Source organism: Vidua macroura, chromosome 18 (assembly GCF_024509145.1).
Source record: "Vidua macroura isolate BioBank_ID:100142 chromosome 18, ASM2450914v1, whole genome shotgun sequence".
NCBI classification, from domain to species: domain Eukaryota; kingdom Metazoa; phylum Chordata; class Aves; order Passeriformes; family Viduidae; genus Vidua; species Vidua macroura.
The window spans coordinates 11,746,602-11,765,086 of NC_071588.1; the positions used below are offsets into that span (position 1 = coordinate 11,746,602).

At 43.8% G+C, this 18,485-nt stretch overlaps 2 protein-coding genes across 3 annotated transcripts; one reads left to right on the forward strand and one right to left on the reverse strand.

Annotated features, from left to right (window-relative positions):
- Positions 1 to 13: 13 nt before the first annotated feature.
- GUCD1 (guanylyl cyclase domain containing 1) lies at positions 14 to 9,530 on the reverse strand. 2 transcript variants are annotated; one of them, XM_053993721.1, is made up of 7 exons: positions 9,137 to 9,530; positions 7,394 to 7,478; positions 5,756 to 5,921; positions 5,404 to 5,490; positions 4,934 to 5,025; positions 3,112 to 3,353; positions 14 to 2,648 (listed from the first exon to the last, which is right to left on the reverse strand). In XM_053993721.1, exons 1-7 carry the CDS (start codon positions 9,510 to 9,512, stop codon positions 2,557 to 2,559), a joined length of 1,140 nt encoding a protein of 379 aa, XP_053849696.1. In that variant the 5' UTR covers positions 9,513 to 9,530; the 3' UTR covers positions 14 to 2,556. The 2 variants fall into 2 exon arrangements, with proteins under 2 accessions (XP_053849696.1, XP_053849697.1); XM_053993722.1 differs by lacking the exon at positions 5,404 to 5,490.
- Positions 9,449 to 12,944, forward strand: SNRPD3 (small nuclear ribonucleoprotein D3 polypeptide). The gene is made up of 4 exons (XM_053993723.1): positions 9,449 to 9,533; positions 10,023 to 10,172; positions 10,766 to 10,958; positions 11,795 to 12,944. Exons 2-4 carry the CDS (start codon positions 10,047 to 10,049, stop codon positions 11,854 to 11,856), a joined length of 381 nt encoding a protein of 126 aa, XP_053849698.1. The 5' UTR covers positions 9,449 to 9,533; positions 10,023 to 10,046; the 3' UTR covers positions 11,857 to 12,944.
- The last annotated feature ends 5,541 nt before the right edge of the window (positions 12,945 to 18,485 follow it).

Here is an 18,485-nt window from a genome sequence, read left to right on the forward strand (position 1 = left end):
TGCACTTACTACATTATGTTACCAGGTTATTTGTGAGCTTAACCTTTATTGAGAATGGCTTAATTACAAATAAAAATATATTTATGTATAAAATCCCTGCACATAAAATCCCCTTCCTTTGCTATTGACATCCTGACAGAAACAAAGCAACAGAACATTTTCAGAGTGTTTTGATAGACAATCTTGTAATAGGAAACAAAGTTTCAGAAAATGCAGCTGTTCTGGATGCTCGTGCAGCAAGCTGCTTTTTCAGTTGAATTTGTGTCATATACTCAGTCTTTTCACTTGGTTTTTGCTGCTTCCTTGTGTTTTCATCTCTCATAGCCACCTTCTATTTGGCAGCTGTATGAGATCCTGTTGTAATAGTGGACCTCTCCTTTTGTCTGCACTAGCTTAGACAGCTTTGTTTATCTTTCCCTTTTTTTGAAGCATTTAAACCCTGGGTACCATCACTTAGCAGTCAATGTTGTTACACCTGTGTGTGCACTTCAGAACACTAAGCTTGCCCTTAAGTTCATGTTTTCTATATGCCCAAGATTCACTTTTGGTAATGGAAACAGTAAGATGCTGAATGCCAATTACAAGACTTTGTAGGAATTGTTTTTATTCAACTAATCAAGCCTGTTCTAAGATAAATCCTGTGGCAGTTTAATAGTATTAAATGAACTACCTACCTGAAAATGCATGGGTTAAGGAGGTACTCTAACAGCCTGTAGCTTCCATACCTGTTAATAATTAACAGAGCTAATACACTCTCTCAAAATCAAACATCACAATTTTGGCCCTGGACATGAAAATTCCCAGATCAGGAGTCTTCTGGTTATTTACTCTGGAGGAGCTGAAAGGCATTATCTACAACAGGTTTTGTACCTTTCTTCTGGAGGGATTCTGCTGGTGGCACTGATGGACTGGTTCTACACAAATCACGTCCTACCTGTTGCTCATCACTGCCAGAATGTATTTAAACTTCACCAATGATAAGCAAAATTTGACACACAAAATTTTCTGTCATGCACTTTTGTTTGGAATTTTTTAAGGTTTACTGCATTTTAGATATCTGTTACTATTTTCTGCCTTTGTACAAAGGAGCACTCTTATGATAAAAGAAATCACTTTTCTGATAAAAGAAAATGTTTATCTTGGTAAAAAATCTTTCTATGCTGAAAGTAGATTCCTATTTATTATATCCAGTTTCAGAACTTGAACAGTTCTTTTCCTAAAACCATGCCAGAGATTCGGGATCTATCTTAAGTGGAAATTTTCCTAGTTTTATATCAGTGCTGATTTTCCTACTCAGTTTCATATAGGCAGGACTGAAGATTGAGACTTATAAGAAATGAGGATGGATGAAACTGAAATAAGTGGCTTTTTCTTACACTTCAGAGTGCTCCTCAGGTAACAGAGGAAAGGGCTATGAATGGGCTGCTACCAATTTCACTTAATGTCTCAGTACAGCAACAATTTAATCCAAATACAGCTGTAGTATAACAGCTAGAAAAATCTAAGTTCCTGCCTTCTTACTTGTAGAAGGTATATTTGTATTTCCTCTTTTCTTAATTGATTTTAGCTCTTCTGAGAAGGTCACTGAACTAATACTAACAGCAAAATTTGGCTCAAATTATGATTTAGCATTTTGATACAATGCAGTAGATGCTGTCAGATATTTACACTTTACACACAAAATAGATACCATTACTGTGAATGATAATTTTCTGCATTTGCTTAATAAGTTTAAATATTTAGAATGGATTCTGCAGAAACTGGCACATGTGGGTGGCATAACATTCAGAGCTTTTTGTAAAGAGCAGTAAAGACTTCCAAGTGCAAGTAAAATCTTTCCACCTAAAGTTTTGGAGCAATATGGAGCTCTGAACAGTCATCCAGGAGGATTTAGCCAAAAGAGATTGAGTTTGTAGTGCAAGGGAGTAATTCTAGTATTGCAGTTGCATAAATGCTAAATCTCTGTGAATTTGGTACATGGCAAGTTTCCTACATTGCAGACAATACTGATGAGCCAGCAATGCATTTTTTTTTGTTATTTAAACGCGGTTTAAATTAATATTTCTTTTCATTTTATAATATTCTGCTGAACTTCAAATCCATAGAATTTGTATGAAGAGCAGCCCTTCATGCTTTGACAGAGAAACAGGTATTTTCTATTTTTTTTTTTGTTTACCTAAACCTATGCAAATATTACCAAGTGTTAAAGTTCATAAATTTGGTGGTTTTTTTCTTATGTGTTTAATTTGAAAATAAGCTGAAAGTGAACAGGCTCCGGGCCTCTATTTTAGAACTGCTGTCAAATGTGCAATTTTGAAAATTAGGGGAAGAAAGAACCAAAGACAGATATTGCAAAATCAGATACACCATCAGAAAAAAAACAAAAAAAAAGATAAAGACAGCATTGCAATATAGTCCTGTCAATGTCTCTAAAGCCTCTCTTGTTGAAGGTCCCACTGCAGTCCAGGAGCGAGGTGTGTGCAGGGGAGTCCTGAGACGAGCAGCCAGCTGCCCTGCAGGCTGTGCAGGAAGGAGCAGGAGTGTCCTGGGTGGGTGTCAGCTGTCTGTGTAGATGAACAGAATATCTTCATCTGTGCCATAACTTGTCCTGGCTTCCTCGAAGTTACTGATGCTGGTGCAGCATGTTCCTGGGAAGGAGGAACAAAATGTTACCAAAAATTCAGAAGGATTTGCTGGTGAAAGGTTCTTGCATGGGATGTAACAACATCCACAAAACAAACTAGTATAGAGATTACACCCAGCAGCTTAGGTTACAGCTTTACTCAGGTAGATTTTTTCACCTTAAAGAGCTCCCTGAAGTTATGCTGCAGATAGGTACCAAATTGGTCCTTCTGCTGTATTCTGCACATAGGCATTTCAGCATCTCTCACTAACCCATCTGAAAGCCAAACAAGGCAATTGCTAGAATGCCTATCTGAACTCTTCAACTAAATCACACCACAAAATGCAGCACTGATCTAATTAATGTAGCAAAATTGGGTAGTGATGCTTGAAATGCCTGTGCACTGTGAGGGGAGGTCCAGCTGTGGCTCTGTGTCAGACTCGTTAGCAACTGACTGAGAATCCATCTAAAAGGGGCAGGCTACTCACGGTCAGCATAGGCAGGGTTGTTGTAGTAAATACTCCCTGAGGCTTTGTTGTAGCCACATAACACAATGAAATGGCCCTGGTAGTCAGGGCTCCTGCAGAAGCACTTCTGTCCGATGGGAAGGAAGCAGCAGTATTTGACAGGACTTGAGCAAAGATCACACAGTAGCAGGACTGCGTTCACAAGGACAATGGCTACGTGACCCTGGGACAGGTGGTTTTGGATGTCTTGAACGGTTACTGTGCTGCAAGGAAAAAGACACGCTTACTGAAAGAGGCTGGTGTAAACAAAGTGCCTGATGGTGGACAGTGCAGCTGGCATTTTATAGATATACTATACATAACACTATAGATACAATTCTGTATCACAGGTACAGCTCTTTGCTGGTAAACCCTGCAGCCTTTGCTATGGACAAAGCCTGACAGAACCTGTAGCATTCAAGGCCTTTTCAATTTCATTGCTGCTGCTGAAGTGCAGAGCAACAGCTCTGGATTCTGCATTAACACATTCTGAGATGACACATCAGATGCCCCAGAGAAGAGCATTAAAGGAGCTGGCAACTCACTCAGTAACTTGAGGAACTTCTGTTGTAGGAAAATTTTAAGTCAAGCGTTCTCTCTTGCTGTTAGAAAAGCTTATCTCTGAAACACCAAATCTTTATCAACTGAGTGGTTAAATGTTGTGTAACCACTAACTAAATTAAGATGTGCCCAAATCACACAGGACTGTGATTCTCCTAGCCGAAATTTTGAATCACGTGATACTCTTGAGGCTTTATTTCTACAGAGAGTAAGTATTCACCAAACATCACCTATAACCTCATCTGTTAAAAGCTATCCTTCACTGAGGCAGATGGTGTGTTCCACATGTGTGAGAAACTCATCACTTGGATCTGTTCCACATGTCTGTGCTGTGTGCACCAGCTGACTGAACTCACAGGCTTTTTATTTAACCCTTCCCAGTGTCACTTCCCCAGTCTGATGCCCCAGCCTCAGTACTGCACAGGTAGATATGCCCTCTGTCCCTGCCTTAATCAAGGCCACAGTCCTAAGACTGCAAAAGCAAGAGGGACTGAGTATCCCTTCTGTCCTGTCACAGCTGTAATTAAAGTGAAGGTGACTCCACGTATATTAGAAAGGACACTCAGTTCTGCTAAATATAAGTCATGCTCCAGCACTCAAATGCTATTGTGGCTGCCCCATATCCTCTCTGCTTACCCCTAATCATTTACCCCACTTCAACAGCAGGAATCCAAACCCAGTTTCCCTATAAAAAGGGATGCAGCTCAAGTTGGATGCTTAGTCATTTCCCAATAGAATTTCACTGCTGATTATGACAATTCTGCAGTTTTTCCATTTCTTCTGGGTTTGCAGTTCTTTCATGGAGTTCCTTATTTCATGGTCTCCTTGGCAAAAGCTCCTACGCTAACTTGTACTTTGCAGGTTTGTCTGGGAACAGAGATCCATAATGTTTGCATAGCTCTGGGAACAATGAGTTCTGTACCCACACAGCATTCTCTTTAATTCCAACAATGGCCAATTAGAGTGCTGTAGGCACTCCCTACTGCCTAAGTGTAATGGAAAACCAAATTCAAAACAGAGTCAGCTCCTACCAGCATTTTCATATCACTTATTTTGCATCATGACTAATTTTTCTTCAAGCTTCATCATTAGCTCTTCATGTGCATGAGACAGATATAAGAGAAAGACACTGTCAGTAAAAAAAGGCTTACGGCTTGATTTGAGTCTCTTTCAGCAGTTTAGTTTGTGCCTCCAAGAAAAGCAGGGGCCCACAGAATCTCCACAGAGAAAGAGTACAGCTTACCATTTCTCCACCAGCACCTTGCAGTCTTTGGCTTGTGCAAAGAGCTGATTCACTCGATTCTCTTCTGTGTCGAAGTGCTTCCTGTAAAATGACTGTGGAAATAACAGAAGTTCTGAACTGGAATGGTGTTTACCTTGGGTAATCCACCACTTAGAGTCTGCTAGCAAGGGCCTGCATAAGTTGGAGCTCTGGCTATGGGATAAAAGATCTCTCCCTTAGTTTGCTGGAAACGGGACAAGGATTTCTGCTCTGAATTACGAATCAAATCTGCTCCTGGTCAGTTACTGTTGCAGTTTCTATCCAGTGGCTGGTCAGCTGCCTACATAAGAGAAGCCTGTCTGGCTTCCCAGGGGAAACTGGGCAGGAGCTTGCATTAAAGTCACTGCTGCTACAGGCCCTCCTTGGCCCCTTGTTGGCAGTCCTGGAGAGGCCAAGCTCTCAGTGGATGGGAGGCTGAGTTCCCCTCTCACCTCTAGAGGTGGATCTTCCACGTCAAGGCTGAGGCACGGTGGTGGGGAAAGTGTGGAAGCTATACACTGCTGCTGCCCAGGCTGTACCTGTTCTGTAGATAAATACAGGGCTTCAGTCTCCAAGGCTGTCAAATAGGCTGGAACCTTTTATGAACACTACATATAAACTTTTTAAAAATTCAAAAGATGAATCAGTATGGGATTGTATTGCCTTTGGAACAGATCTCTGCCAGTTTTGGCAGTAGGTCAAATTAACTGTGGTTGACTGTCAGTAACACACCAGAGCTTTTACAGCATGACACTCAAGGCTTTTAAAGCTGCCTGCTCTCCCCCTGTAGATGAGAATACTGACCTGATTTTTGTAGCCCTTGTCCACTCCGAGTGTCTGGGTGCAAAATTTATGCTTAACTCCGAAGTGCCGCATTAGGTAGGCCAGGTCAATAGTCCAGATACTCTTTGTTAACTGGAGTTCCTGGATGGCTTTCTGAAACTCATCATTGTCCAAATGATTCAGGTACCTATAGTGTCAAGAAAGGCAGGGGAAGGGAAGCACAGATCTTAGGAGAAGCAAAATGTGTGCTGTAGCCCAAGCCTCTATATCACAGCACATAAAAACTGAAACAACAGGCTTGGCTAAGAAATAACCAAAAAAAAAAAAAAAAAAAACACCAACCAAAACAACCAAAACCAAACCAACCCACAAAGGAGATAGAAATTTAAGGGAAGGGAATAGGGAATATTTAATTGGATTTATTGCTGACTTTTTAAAATTGGAAATGTGTGGTGCCTTGACTGTTTTAGAGTGCTAGAAGTGTACAGGTGCTGTACCAGAGTCAAGCTGGTATAGAACTCTGTCCTGAAGGGTTTACAGTGTAATGTACAAGTGTATTAGAGCCAACACAGAAAGAAGAGTTAAAGACTAAAACTTCCTTCACACAACAGATGGATTTTAAAAGGAGGAGCCATAAAGGAATTCAGTAAATATTCAAAGTAACTTGTCTTAGGCACTGATGACACAAAAGGAAGAAAGTGGGAGATGGAAGTCAGGAGAAAGCTTGGGACAGGTTGCAAAGGGGCAGGGCAAGGTAGTTACAGGGAGTTCTGAAAGTAAGAAAACAAATAGAAGTAAATGATAAAAAATTAAAAGCGACTGGAATTGAGGATGCAGGGCAAACAAGGTCAGATCAGCAGGGTAAGAAGATTAATCTTGGAAGCTGAGTTTTGGGCAGACTGGAGTGGCAAAGAGGTAAAGGGAATAGAGGTTACAGTAGTCAAGATGGGAAATTACCAGCACACGGACTAACGTCTTGGCAGAAGGGATGGAGAGAAATGAAAATCTTCTGCTTCATATCTACTAAGTGGACATCTAAATAGGTATTTCTCCTGCACCTAAGCTCATGTTCCTCTGTGGAAGGAAAGAGGAGTTCAGCAGGACAGCTACTAGTTCAAAAACCGGAAAAAACAAAAATAAACAAAAAACCCGCAGAGGGCAACACAATTTTGAAGCTGAAACTACTCCTGGAACACAAACACTCATCCCACAGGCTGGGGCTCAGCAGGACAGAGGTAGTACAGGTACAGCACACACTCATAAACTGGGATACACCTACCCATCACTTGAAAACAAAAAGGAATCAGATGAGTCACAGCTAACTATGGGTTCTGAATTGTAACAACAGAAAAGAGGCAACACTTTCTATGAGCTTATGCATGCCAACCTGCAAAGTTCATAGAGCTGCTTAGGTATTCTGCATCTGTGTAATCAGTTAATTATTCAAAAGAGTCCGAAGTTCAGTTTATGTTTTCCCTTGCTCCTGCTGGAGAGCTGGGCCAGGCCCAAGCAGCAGTCATTGTTTATGGGTACCTCAAAAACTGCTGCTCTCCTAAGACTGAACTCATGGCTGCTTCAACACACCTCTTCTCCCTGGGATTTGCTCCCTGCTACCCCTCCCCAGGGAATGGGATTTCCCACTCTAAGAGAGCCACTTACTGAAGCACCATCCTGGAGCAGGCCAGCCCACAGTCCCAGTGGTACAGCTGCTGAATCACTGGCACTTTCAGCTGGATGCAGTCAACTGTGTGAGCAGAACACAAACAATGTCAATCCATAGAGGAATGTTTTTTCATGCCACTAAAAGTCAGCCTGTTCTCAGCACTACAACCATGGAAACTTAGGAACGTGGTTTGGTTTGACTGGCAGGTGGATTTTTTTCTTTCTTAGGGGAACATACATTTAGTATTTCTGTACAGGTAAGCATTTGGTTTAATCTCATACTCCTTCATTGTTCCATACCACGATCACTGGCTTTCCACCTCCTTTTCCCTTGGAAGTTTCTTTTCTTTTCTTTTTTCTTTTCTTTTTTTTTTTTTTTTTTTTTTTTGGTGAGGTGATGTACCCACCACCCCTCAATTGAAGCTGTGTCTCCTCCTGGATAACAGCAGGTAAGACACAGGTATTCATCTTTTCTCTTGTGTCTGATTGTACTTCTGTGCCACAAGAAGAGTTAAACCAAACTGGGAGAAAACATACCAAGATCTCTGGGCAGGAATCACTTAGAAGCCCCACAGATTTAAACCTTTTCTATAGATGTCTTTTTTCTCAGGGACGGTAATTTACAGAATTTAAACAAAACTCACAAGTTAAAACTCACAAGTGGTACCAGTTGTCCTTTTGTATTAATTCCCTCAAAACCTCAATAGAGAGGGAAAATTAATAATCTCTGCCAAAAAGTCCCAAAATACCAGCTCCATCCTCTGCCTGTTTTTTATTTTTACAGAGTTGGCAATGTGGTGGTTTCAGTTTCACCACTAGCAGGACTTGGAGAGTTGTGCCTGTTATTACTACTTCACCATTGATCAAAACAAGTTAATCACAAAGGGCTTTTCTCAATAACCTTTGACCTAGAAAAGGCCTTCGAGAAGTTTGGTTAACAAGGTCATCTACATTTTATGATGGGAATAAAAATGCATTTGACATCACGTGGACTTGTTTAGTTTTGGGGTAATATTTATAGAACTTTTTAGATAATGTCGTTATATTTCTCCTAGTTGTGCCCCTGTTTAATCATGACTTTAAAGAACAGATTGCCAGTTGATATATTTAATCTTTTAAATTCATCTAGCTTAAGGCGCTCTCAAGTATCATAACAAAAAAAAATAAAAAAAAAAGAAAACCAGTTCCCACTTGTCTTCAAACCAGGACTTCTCAAGTATTTTATCATAATTTTTTCTTAGTGAATTATGACTCTGTCCCCTTTTTGTAAACAGCCAGGGCCTCTACCAAGTCCCACATTAACCAAGGGGTACGTGTTTTCTACGTAAAAGCTTCAGAGAGCAATAACAAGTTTTCTTGGCCGTCCAGCTTCCAGTCACCTGTTTCCCAACACACCTAGAGCTCTGCAGCGATGGCTGGCTGCTGTCCCGAGACGAGAGACCAGCCCGTCTATGCCGTGCCTGTAAATCAGCCTGCGAACCCCTCTGCGCTTGGCCAGCTCCCCGCCGCCACGACCTTACCGACGGAGCCGGTAACTGCCCACCGCTGCTGCGGGCAGCGCGGCTCGGCAGGACCGAGAGGCCGCCGGGAGCTCCGGCGGGGCCCGCACTCTCCGCCCGCTCCCCGCCGCCCGCCGGGCGCTCTCCCAGGCCCGTTCCGCGGGGCGGACTCCGCCTCCCCGCCGCCCCCTGCCCGCAGAGGCCCCGCCGGCCCGAGCGGGGCCGGGCGGGCCGCACTGACCTGGCGGCGGCTCGCCGGCCTCCCGGGGGCTCTTCATGGCGGTGGCGGCACCCGCCGCCCGTTCACTGCCGGCCCCGCCGAGCCGGCGGCGCGGCCCCGGGGCCCGGCGCTGGCTCCTCCCGGAGGCGGGGGCTGAGGGGGGCCGGGCCCCGGGGCGCTTGCCCCGCGCCGTGGCGGCGAGGAGAGCGGCGGGGCGTGCGGGCGGGCAGGGGCATGACACGGCGGGCGAGGGCCGCGCAGCCCTGCCCCGGAGCCGGGGCACCGCGGGGCTGCCGGGCTGGCCCCGGGCGGGAGCGGACGGGACGAGGCCGCGCCGCCCCCAGCGCCGCGTTCCGGTTCCGGCGCGCGGAGCAGGGCGGGAGGCGGCGGAGGCCATTAGGGGAGAGCGGCGCGGGCGGTGAGTGCGGCACGGCGGTCTCGTCTCCCTGCGGGGCACGCTCGCTCCCTGGGCGCTACGGGGAGGCGCCCGAGCGGCGCCGCATCCCCTGAGGGGCCGGAGGGGGCCGGGTCGGAGCGGCGACGTGCGGGAGGGCTGGGTGGCCCCGGCTCCCTCACGAAAGGGCCCGGTGCTTGGCGCTGCGCGGCCGTGCTGCCCGCGGGGCCGTGCCGCTCTGGGATCTACCTGGGGCTCTTCCCATGGAGGTACGAGTGGTTTATTTTGGGAAAAAGTGAATTTCCCAGAAGAGACCTGGAAAAGACTGGCTGGTGATGTTTAAAGTCTTCATGGGCACGTCTCTAGAGAACTGTTATTGATGCATAGTCGAAACACACGTTCTGTTAAAAATGTGGGAAAACTGGTGCTTTACACGAGATGATGGGTTGTGTAATTGGAGTTTATTCTGCATCTTCCTTTGTAATAAAAGCTTTTGTTTTCCTTGTGCCTCAGGTGTAGAGCCACAGCACTGCAGCCATGTCGATTGGAGTGCCAATCAAGGTCCTGCACGAGGCCGAGGGCCACATCGTGACCTGTGAGACCAATACAGGAGAAGTTTACCGAGGCAAACTTATCGAAGCTGAAGACAACATGAATTGTCAGGTATCTTGTTTCACAAGGATGGAGGGAAAGTTGGCTGATCTGGGCCTCGGAAGGCTGAAAACTTGATTGAAAGACTGTTGCTTTTAGTTCTGGGATTAAAATAAACTGTAGTGCTGCTGTTTTTTACCGTGATGAAGTGAATTCAGCATTACAGAATGCTCCAAAGAGGCCAGAGCTTATTTCCAGATTCAGAGTAGGACTGGGCATCCCTGTCAGTAGGATCAGAGATTTTAAGAGTCTGTCCTGTGAACAGTGTTTTTCCAGAGTTCTTTGTTTAAAGCCACTGAGTGTAAGAATGATTGATTTAAAAAACTGACGCTTATTTAATGCACATTACTATAGTCATTCCAAGAGGGCCTAACTTTGGCTTCAGGCAAGTGATCATTGACATCAGAATGCTTTCCTAATAGTACTAGAATAGCTTTATTAAAACTATTTGCATATAAGAAAACAATGTTGCTGATAAAGCTAATTTGTAAACTAGTGAGAAAGCAAAAGTCCTGGGCAGCAGGCAGGGGGTGTGTTTAAATGGTCGTGATGCCTTGTGTCACTGCTGAGGCCTGTCTGAGCACTGACTGATTCTGACCTTCCAGATGTCCAACATAACAGTGACATACAGAGATGGACGGGTGGCACAGCTCGAGCAGGTGTACATCAGGGGCAGCAAGATACGGTTTCTCATCTTACCAGATATGTTGAAGAATGCTCCTATGCTAAAGAGCATGAAGAATAAAAACCAGGGTTCTGGAGCTGGGCGAGGGAAAGCAGCTATTCTGAAAGCTCAAGGTATGTACAGTTTGTTCATGATTCGTCCCCCTATTTTTCTGTAGAACTGGAAAACGCATCTCTGTCACTGAGGAGATTAAGTGGTAAGAAGTGAAAAGATTGCTGGTTCATACAGTGTTTGTCCATATATTTTATCTTACAGTGAGAGTCAAGACTCAAATTGTCCCAATTACCTGAATGTGTAGTATTGATGCTACACTAATTTAGAGGTAGTGAGTGGTCTTACTGAACAGAGCCTTTCTGTTAAATTTAAGAGTTCTGTTTTCCTGCTGCTGTGGCCACCAGCTGCTTGAAATGCTTAGGGGAGGATTCAGGTGTTCTTCTTGAGCTGTTGTAGGAAAACAGCTTTAGTTACAAAGATGGTACTTAAGCTACTGGGAAGCTGTAGTTATTACCTTTTCTGTAGTTCACTCTCATTTGTGCCTTTCTCAGGGGATCAGTCTAGTTATTAGGTAGATGAGTTACAGTCATGTGCCACAAAGTCCCTGGTTAACTTCAGTGTGCAGTAACATTTGTGTGGGGGAGTAACTTACTGAGTGTTGCAAAACCTTGCAAGAGCATAGGGTTTCAGATCTCTTGGGTGACACAGATTTGTGTGTCAGAAGGAACATGAGATGTATGAATATCTACTGCAGTTGTCCTGAGGAGCCAGACTGTGGGACCATTAGGTTGTGGTTCTTCTCACGGAACACTTCTTGCTCTCACATCACTTTATGAGCATTTCCTTGCTTCTGAGTAGGAGACCCTGAGTTTTGTTGATGTTTTGCTTGTCAGTTGTTGAGATAAATATGCAGGTATGTCAAATTCACATCATCCCTGATGTTTTCTTTCTTCAGTGGCTGCAAGAGGAAGAGGCCGTGGTATGGGCCGTGGCAACATCTTCCAGAAGCGAAGATAATTTTGGTCTCGGCTGAATTGCTTTTTTTATTAGGGCTGTTAACTTGATTACATGTGCATTGGTATCAGTTTTGTTTAATAAATGTTTCTGACAAAAACTCGTCTGCTCTTACCTGACAGAACAATTCTTGGGCAAATACACTGTAGGATGATTTCAAACTCAAACCAGCTTTGGAATATAGTGGACTTCATTATATCTAGTTTTGACCACTTTGTGTGATGCATTGGTTTTTGAAGATCATTAGGTTTCTTTTTTCTTGTTTAGTCCTGCTGTCATTTATTCTCTAAAGAATTAGAAGGCATTCTTAATGAAGAATTTTAAGTCATACATTATAAAGTCTTACTAGCAGCTGCATTTATGGAAAATACAGCAAAACAGAGGCAGCTTCCTGAGAAGCAGAGCACCGTGTTCTTTAGCTTTATATGGACCTACAATAAATAGAGGTCTATCTTCAAATCTATATTGAACTTGTATTCTTGCACTTCTTATCTTTCTCTTTGGATATGGGGAGAATTTTTCATTAGGAACATACAACTTTGATAGCCTGAATCTATATTTGCAGTGAAAAAAATCTGTTCTTTCTTAGCAGTTTTTCCCTGTGTCTGGGAATAGATGACAGAACATAAAATAGGCATTTTCTAGGGTAAGTTTGAAATGCTTTGTAGATCTGAAAGCCAGTGCAGATGTATGAGGAAAGTTTTATAAATAGTTATCCATTAAACACAACTCAATCCAAATGCAGATGTTTTGAATAACACTCACTATCAACTTTGGCTTTTGATCTTGTTATCTATACACAGTTGTGTATAGATCAGCTGATCTGCAGGAAGCCAAATGTAGTTGTAACTTCATTAAAGTGTAGCATGGGTGTTTTTACTGACTTAAATGGTTGAAATGTTTCAATGTAACCCTTGTGTACCTTATCATGTACTGGCATCTGGGCAGTTACCGGTCTGTACACACAACAGAGCTGCTCTTCCTTTCCTGCTCGGATGCTGTGAGGACTCTCTTGTGTGCAGACAGGAAAGTTGAACTAATGTATTAACTTGTTGAATTGTGTGTAAATAAAGCTGTATTTGGTCTCACATCACTAGGGTAAGCCCTGCTGCATGTTCTTCTGGGTGGTAATGATTCTAAATGTTTGCAATGGAAACCTCCTTAGAATGTGTTTAAGGGATACTTGAGCTTAACTATAAAAGCATTTTAGTTTCATCTTCTGCCTCTCATGAAGAATGTGTCCAAAAGATGGCAGTCCTCACAAACAGGGACCATTTCCACTGATGGTGACTGGCTCACCTCTTTTTAAAGTCCCTGTTCTTGAGCCATGCCAAGCTGCTGTTCTCTCAGGAGCAGTGGATGTGGCATTCAGCAGCACTGAGGGTGGGGGACAATCAGGAATTTTGGAGAGAAACAGTAACCCTCCTTAGGTTTGATGGAGCAAACTGGATCTGCTTTAAGAAGTTTGGAGTAACTTCTCTAATGCACATCAGCTTTGAAGAAGATACTGGATTTTGCATAAACAAAAAGCTTTGCACTATGGCTTCAGGTTGAGGCTGAGTCTGGGATGAACTCTTCAGAAAGCTACTATGAGTTTAGTGTTTAAAATCTTGAAGTTTCACGTTGGTAGGAAAGTCCCAGCCAAGACAAAGGTCACTTAGCAATTTCTGACTGGAGTAACTGGAATGCTAGTTTGTTACAGGCTGCTTTTCAGAGCCTTCCTGTGATATTTGTATACTTACAGTGTGATAAATCAAAATTTCCTTCTCACAGACAAGGTTTCACCCACTAGATGGCTCTGCTGGGAAGAGAATGAAGCTCAAGAAACCAGAACCCTCTGGAAAAGAAAAATGCAAGAAATGTAACTTCTGCTATAAAGTCCATAAACTCAAGGGCTATTATAAACTACCATAAAAATACTCACCTTATTTTCCTTCTTCCCCCATGCCTGGGTTATTCCAGCTGCTGATTGATGCTGTGTTTCCCTGGTACATGGCTAGCTGGGCAAAGTCGTTTAGGTAGTGCAGATTCCTCAGTTCAGTAACTTAAGCAATCTGTTTCCCTGGGATGGCAGATACTAAGGAGAGATGCAGCTGTTTTTAACATCTGCACTTATTTGTCACTTTTTTAAAATCACAGATTGCAGCATTTCTTCTCATTCTTTGCCATCACACTGTGTGTGGGCTTATAAATCTCATGCTCTTCAGTGGGTTCAGGGCTCTCCATAGTTTCTGCTTTTGACAGAGAGAGACAAGCACTGGCCTAAAGCCTTGTTCCAAACGTGCCCCTTTGGTAACACCAGTGTAGGTGCCTTTGAAATACTCATGGGACAGAGAATCTGTACTGTAGGTGTCCAGAATGGTGTGTGGAGAGGTGCAAGTGGAAATTCACCTCGTCTTCCAGGGTCAAAACTTGTGCTCTTGTGTGAAAATGAGGCATAATATCAGAGAAAAGTTAGAGTATTACTTGAAAAAAATTGCTTTGCATAGAACTGTAGGATCTTTCACTGACAAGGTGCTTTCATCCCATACATATGCAGTTCTTTTCTCCACATGTGCCTAACTTATATTTGATCCTAAAGTTGTACTTTAGTTCATTTTTCAGTGCTCTTCAGAAAACCTCTTCTAGAAGGGCAGAATGGAGCAGGAAATGTGAATTTCTGGTGCTGGTAGTCAGGATAACTGCCCAGCCTGTATCTCTTTGATACTTGAGCTTTACAGTGAGCTTTCCTGTAAAATAGATGTGTCTAATTTATTTTGCCAATAAAATGTAAGTAAGGGTGGAAGACTGATGTCGCAGTGGAGCAATGGTTTGGTAAGGCAGCAATGGATGGAATTCTGAGGTCTACCAGAAAGTGTCAGTGATTCAGTTGTTTATTTCTCAGGCAAGGGTCAAAAGTGGGGAAAGAGTTCTCCCAGGGACCTTTGTTGTTTCCATCCTGACAGAAACAAAAATTTCGATCTGGACTTGCACATTATTGCAGCCAAACTGATTTCAGACAGACCTGGTCTTCCTTCTCTAACATTAGATAAAACTTTATGGGACCCTCCTGCCTTCGGTGATTCTTTGGAAGGAAATACAGATATACCACTTTAAAAGCATGGTCATGGAACAGCCTTGAAGAAGTGCTGATGGGTCAGTGTGTGCAGATCACTTTGCAAGTGAGAGGAGACTTCACCTGCTCATGCCTGCAGACAGGAGATGACTGTCAGATGACTGCAGAGTGCTGGTGCCTGAAGTAGCCAAAGCACTGCCTGTCTGCAAGTATTTTCCAGGTCAAGCTGTGCTTTGACTGCTCCAGGTGTCCTGTTGTTGCCTAGACCTGTAAGGAGAGCTCTTGATAGAGTCAGGAGTATTTTGGAGGTGGTGAATAAGAGCGTGCCACCCTTCCCTGCTCATGGTAACTGTTCCTCAAAGACCAGGGTGTGGGATTATTTAACTCATTTTGGAGGCTAGCATTAGTGTGCAGTATGAGTAGTAGGTTTGGGGTGGGTTTATGTCACTTAATTCAGTCGTTTAATGAGAAAAGTACTTGGGGTTTGTGTGTGAGTTGCTTGTTCCTAGTAGACAGGCTATTATTCCTGGCACAGGACCAGTCATTGCATAAGCAAGTATTGTGCAGCCTTCTGCTGCTCAGCAGAGACTATCAGAGTCTATGAAAAGTGGAGATTTTCCAGCGTTGTTAATTCAGGGGAGAATGATGAAGCCCTGGCAAAGAAACAGATTGTATCCAGAAGATGTGTAGTTATGCTGGGAGAAATTAAAAGAATTGCAGAAAAACACTATCATTGTTCTTTTGTTTGGTGAACTGCTTGCAGTGAGCATTTAATTTGTTCTTAATTTTCCCTTGCCTGGGGACTTGAAATCTGTGTGGTTGGGGGTTTGGCCTAATTCCAGCTCACTGGAGAGATGCTGGTACATCTAATCTAGAGCAAACTACTGCTTGTGAGGCAAAACTTCTTACATTTTGTCCCTTGGTGCCTAAAATGTTAATAGGGAGTGGAGCCCACAGCCTCAGAGAGGTTTTGGAGCACTGCAGCTGATGGCCCTCAGCAGACACGCAGTGAAGCTAATGTCTATTGTGACAATGCATAGACCCATGTTGTGGCATTTTGGAATGCTTATTGATATCTTTACACTCCCCTAAGAGCTCAAGTAAACTGTAGGCTGATTAGGGTTTTTGTCCTCTGACACCATGCCCAGAACTGGCACGTGGAGATTTTTACTTTTCTCTAACAAAGAAGTGTTGCTGTTTGTTGCTTCATGATCAAACGAGCTCCTTTCTGTCTCATGTCTCTGAAACAGCTCCACAGTAAGCCTTTTTTTGCAAAGCTCGGCCAAAAATCAGTGTTGTTCCCCTTGAAGAACACTATATCAAAGGGCATATCAGATGCATCCTCAGAACCAGACAGGAGTGTGACATTTGCCTGCAGTCTTGTTCACCTCTTGCTTTTGAGGGCAGTTTGGATGTAGCAGCAGAAGTGCTGTGGTTTGGGGAAAGGGGTGGCTGCACTTAGAGGAAATGTTGCTTCTTCCTTTTCTCTTGGTACTTGTTAGTGCTGGCTTTGTTTTGTCTTTTCACTGTAACCTTTCCTTTTTCTTTTCCAGTTAATGATCCAAATTTGACATGGAGAAAGTGGATTAAGCTCTAGGGAACTCATTAGAGGCTTTTCATGTCAGAATTGGACTCCAAATACATGAAGTCTAATCCTAAACCTAGGCAGAGATTTATACCATGGACATGCTGAAGCTTCTGGCTAGAGGCTCTTGAGAGAGTCCATGTAGGTAATCTCACTTAATCTCCATGGCCTCATTTGAGCCTGGCTTTTCCTGGCCCTGCAGCCCCTGGCTGAGCTGGATACCTTGGGAAGGAGCTCTGGGGGTGCATCCTGCTGTCCTGCTTGTGAGAGCCAAGCATTCACCCAGCTCCAGAGCACCCTGGCCCTATGCTAGCAGGAGCTTTGGGGGCTGCCAGTGACACTGTAAAACACTGGGATTCATACTGGAGCTGAGGGATGGGCCAGTCCAGGGCTGAGACCCAAACAAAGGGACCTGGAGACACTCTGGGCTGTTGTCTCTGAGTATCTGGTTACACATCAAACCTGTTCCTTTGGCCTCCACTTGGGCCTCTTTCCATTGCAGTTTCTGAAAAACTAAAACCCCAAAGAACCGTTGGTAAAATGAGTGGATGGGTTGTGACTTGCTCAGTTTTTCAGTTGCAGCAGAGTTCAGACAAAGGTGCACACATCAAACTGTTGGCTCTGCAAACCAAAAGATTTCAGGGGATCAAGAACAAAGCTCTGCTCAGAAGTCTGACATTGAAACCCAAAGGCAGCTGCCTCTGCTAGTCTGGGAAAGGGCTTTTTTCCCATACTTTGTGCCATGTTTTTGTTATTGAGACACCATGTGTTTCAGGGGAATTACACAGGTTGAATAAGGCCCACGTTGTTTTTCACAGGTTTTCAAATACTTCCCATCATTGTGTCCAGTGTGGGGCAGATGGACCCAAAAATGGACTGAGAGGAATAACCCTCCCAGAGGCTGAGGGACTGGCTGGTCAGAAAGCAGGAAAGTGCCTCTCTTCCACCTTTGTGACACACCCTGCATGCAAGCAGAATGAACCTGATGCTACTGTGGAAGGAAATGTCAGTGCCATTGTGCACTTGCTTTTGAGGCCCATTTGAATGCAGCAGGGGGAGTGCCAGGCTTTGGGAAAAGGAGTAAATGGAATAAAAGCTGACTTTCCTCTGATCTCTTCTGCTGAAGAAGAGTTTCTGTGTGGTTATTGTGTTTAGTGGCTGTTCTGCTTTTGAATCAGCATCACTGAACTGGAATCCTGTCAGATCTGAGAGGAACAGCAGAGGGTCACAGTCAAGTACTTGGTGTCTCAAAGTGGATCAAGATGCAGTCATGGCCTTCTGGAGCACTGGCCTCAGCTAGCAGTGTTCCAGCCTGTTTTGTTTTGTGAACTGCCCCTTGGCAGCCTTAAACCAGCTACAGCATCTATTCTGAGGGCACCTGCTTAAGGCTAGTAAACTGCAAAACAGGTCCTCTTATCTATGGATAATGTCCCCAGCTGGGGTGGCTGGGCTTCCTGTCAGCTGCCCTTGGAGGCTTTTTCAAGCAGGGACTGCATGATAAGTTTGTATTGAGGCACTTTGCCTCTTCCAAGCTTTGAATCACATCCTCTAGTAGGGAGCAGAGCAAGCTCTAAAGGCAATGTTTAATCTTCTCTTGTTTGTTTTCTTAAGATGAAACAATTTATATTTTTGACATCTTTGTCAGCAGCTGTCCACTAAGGAGCTTGTCAGCCTGCCCCAAACAGTGCAAACTCCTTTATCTTCCTAGTGCTTGTGATGAGGAATGAATTATAAGTTGAGAAAAGAGTCTTGGCAGTGCAAAAGAAAAGCGCCTTGACAGGTTTTGAAGTGTGTGAAATAAAAAATAGATTAGACAAGCCTGTGCTTCCAGCTGCTTTTGCATCCTTACCTCAACAAAATAATTACCACTTATTTAGACAGAGTCACTGAAGTGAGGGAGGCTTTTGCTGATCTCAGTGCTCAGCATATTGCTACCTGGAGCATGCCAAGATGCTTACCTGGGTTTTGTGGTTAGAAGCTGAGGTAAAATAC

Excerpts from the sequence above, each read along its gene's own strand:
- GUCD1 (XM_053993721.1), bottom strand. The coding sequence starts at position 9,512 with ATGGCCTCCGCCGCCTCCCGCCCTGCTCCGCGCGCCGGAACCGGAACG. Across the intron at positions 3,354-4,933 it reads AAGGTGCTGGTGGAGAAATG|CACAGTAACCGTTCAAGACA; the intron begins GTAAGCTGTACT and ends TTTTCCTTGCAG. Across the intron at positions 2,649-3,111 it reads CAACCCTGCCTATGCTGACC|GAACATGCTGCACCAGCATC; the intron begins GTGAGTAGCCTG and ends CCTCCTTCCCAG.
- SNRPD3 (XM_053993723.1), top strand. The coding sequence starts at position 10,047 with ATGTCGATTGGAGTGCCAATCAAGGTCCTGCACGAGGCCGAGGGCCAC. Across the intron at positions 10,173-10,765 it reads AAGACAACATGAATTGTCAG|ATGTCCAACATAACAGTGAC; the intron begins GTATCTTGTTTC and ends CTGACCTTCCAG. Across the intron at positions 10,959-11,794 it reads AGCTATTCTGAAAGCTCAAG|TGGCTGCAAGAGGAAGAGGC; the intron begins GTATGTACAGTT and ends TTCTTTCTTCAG.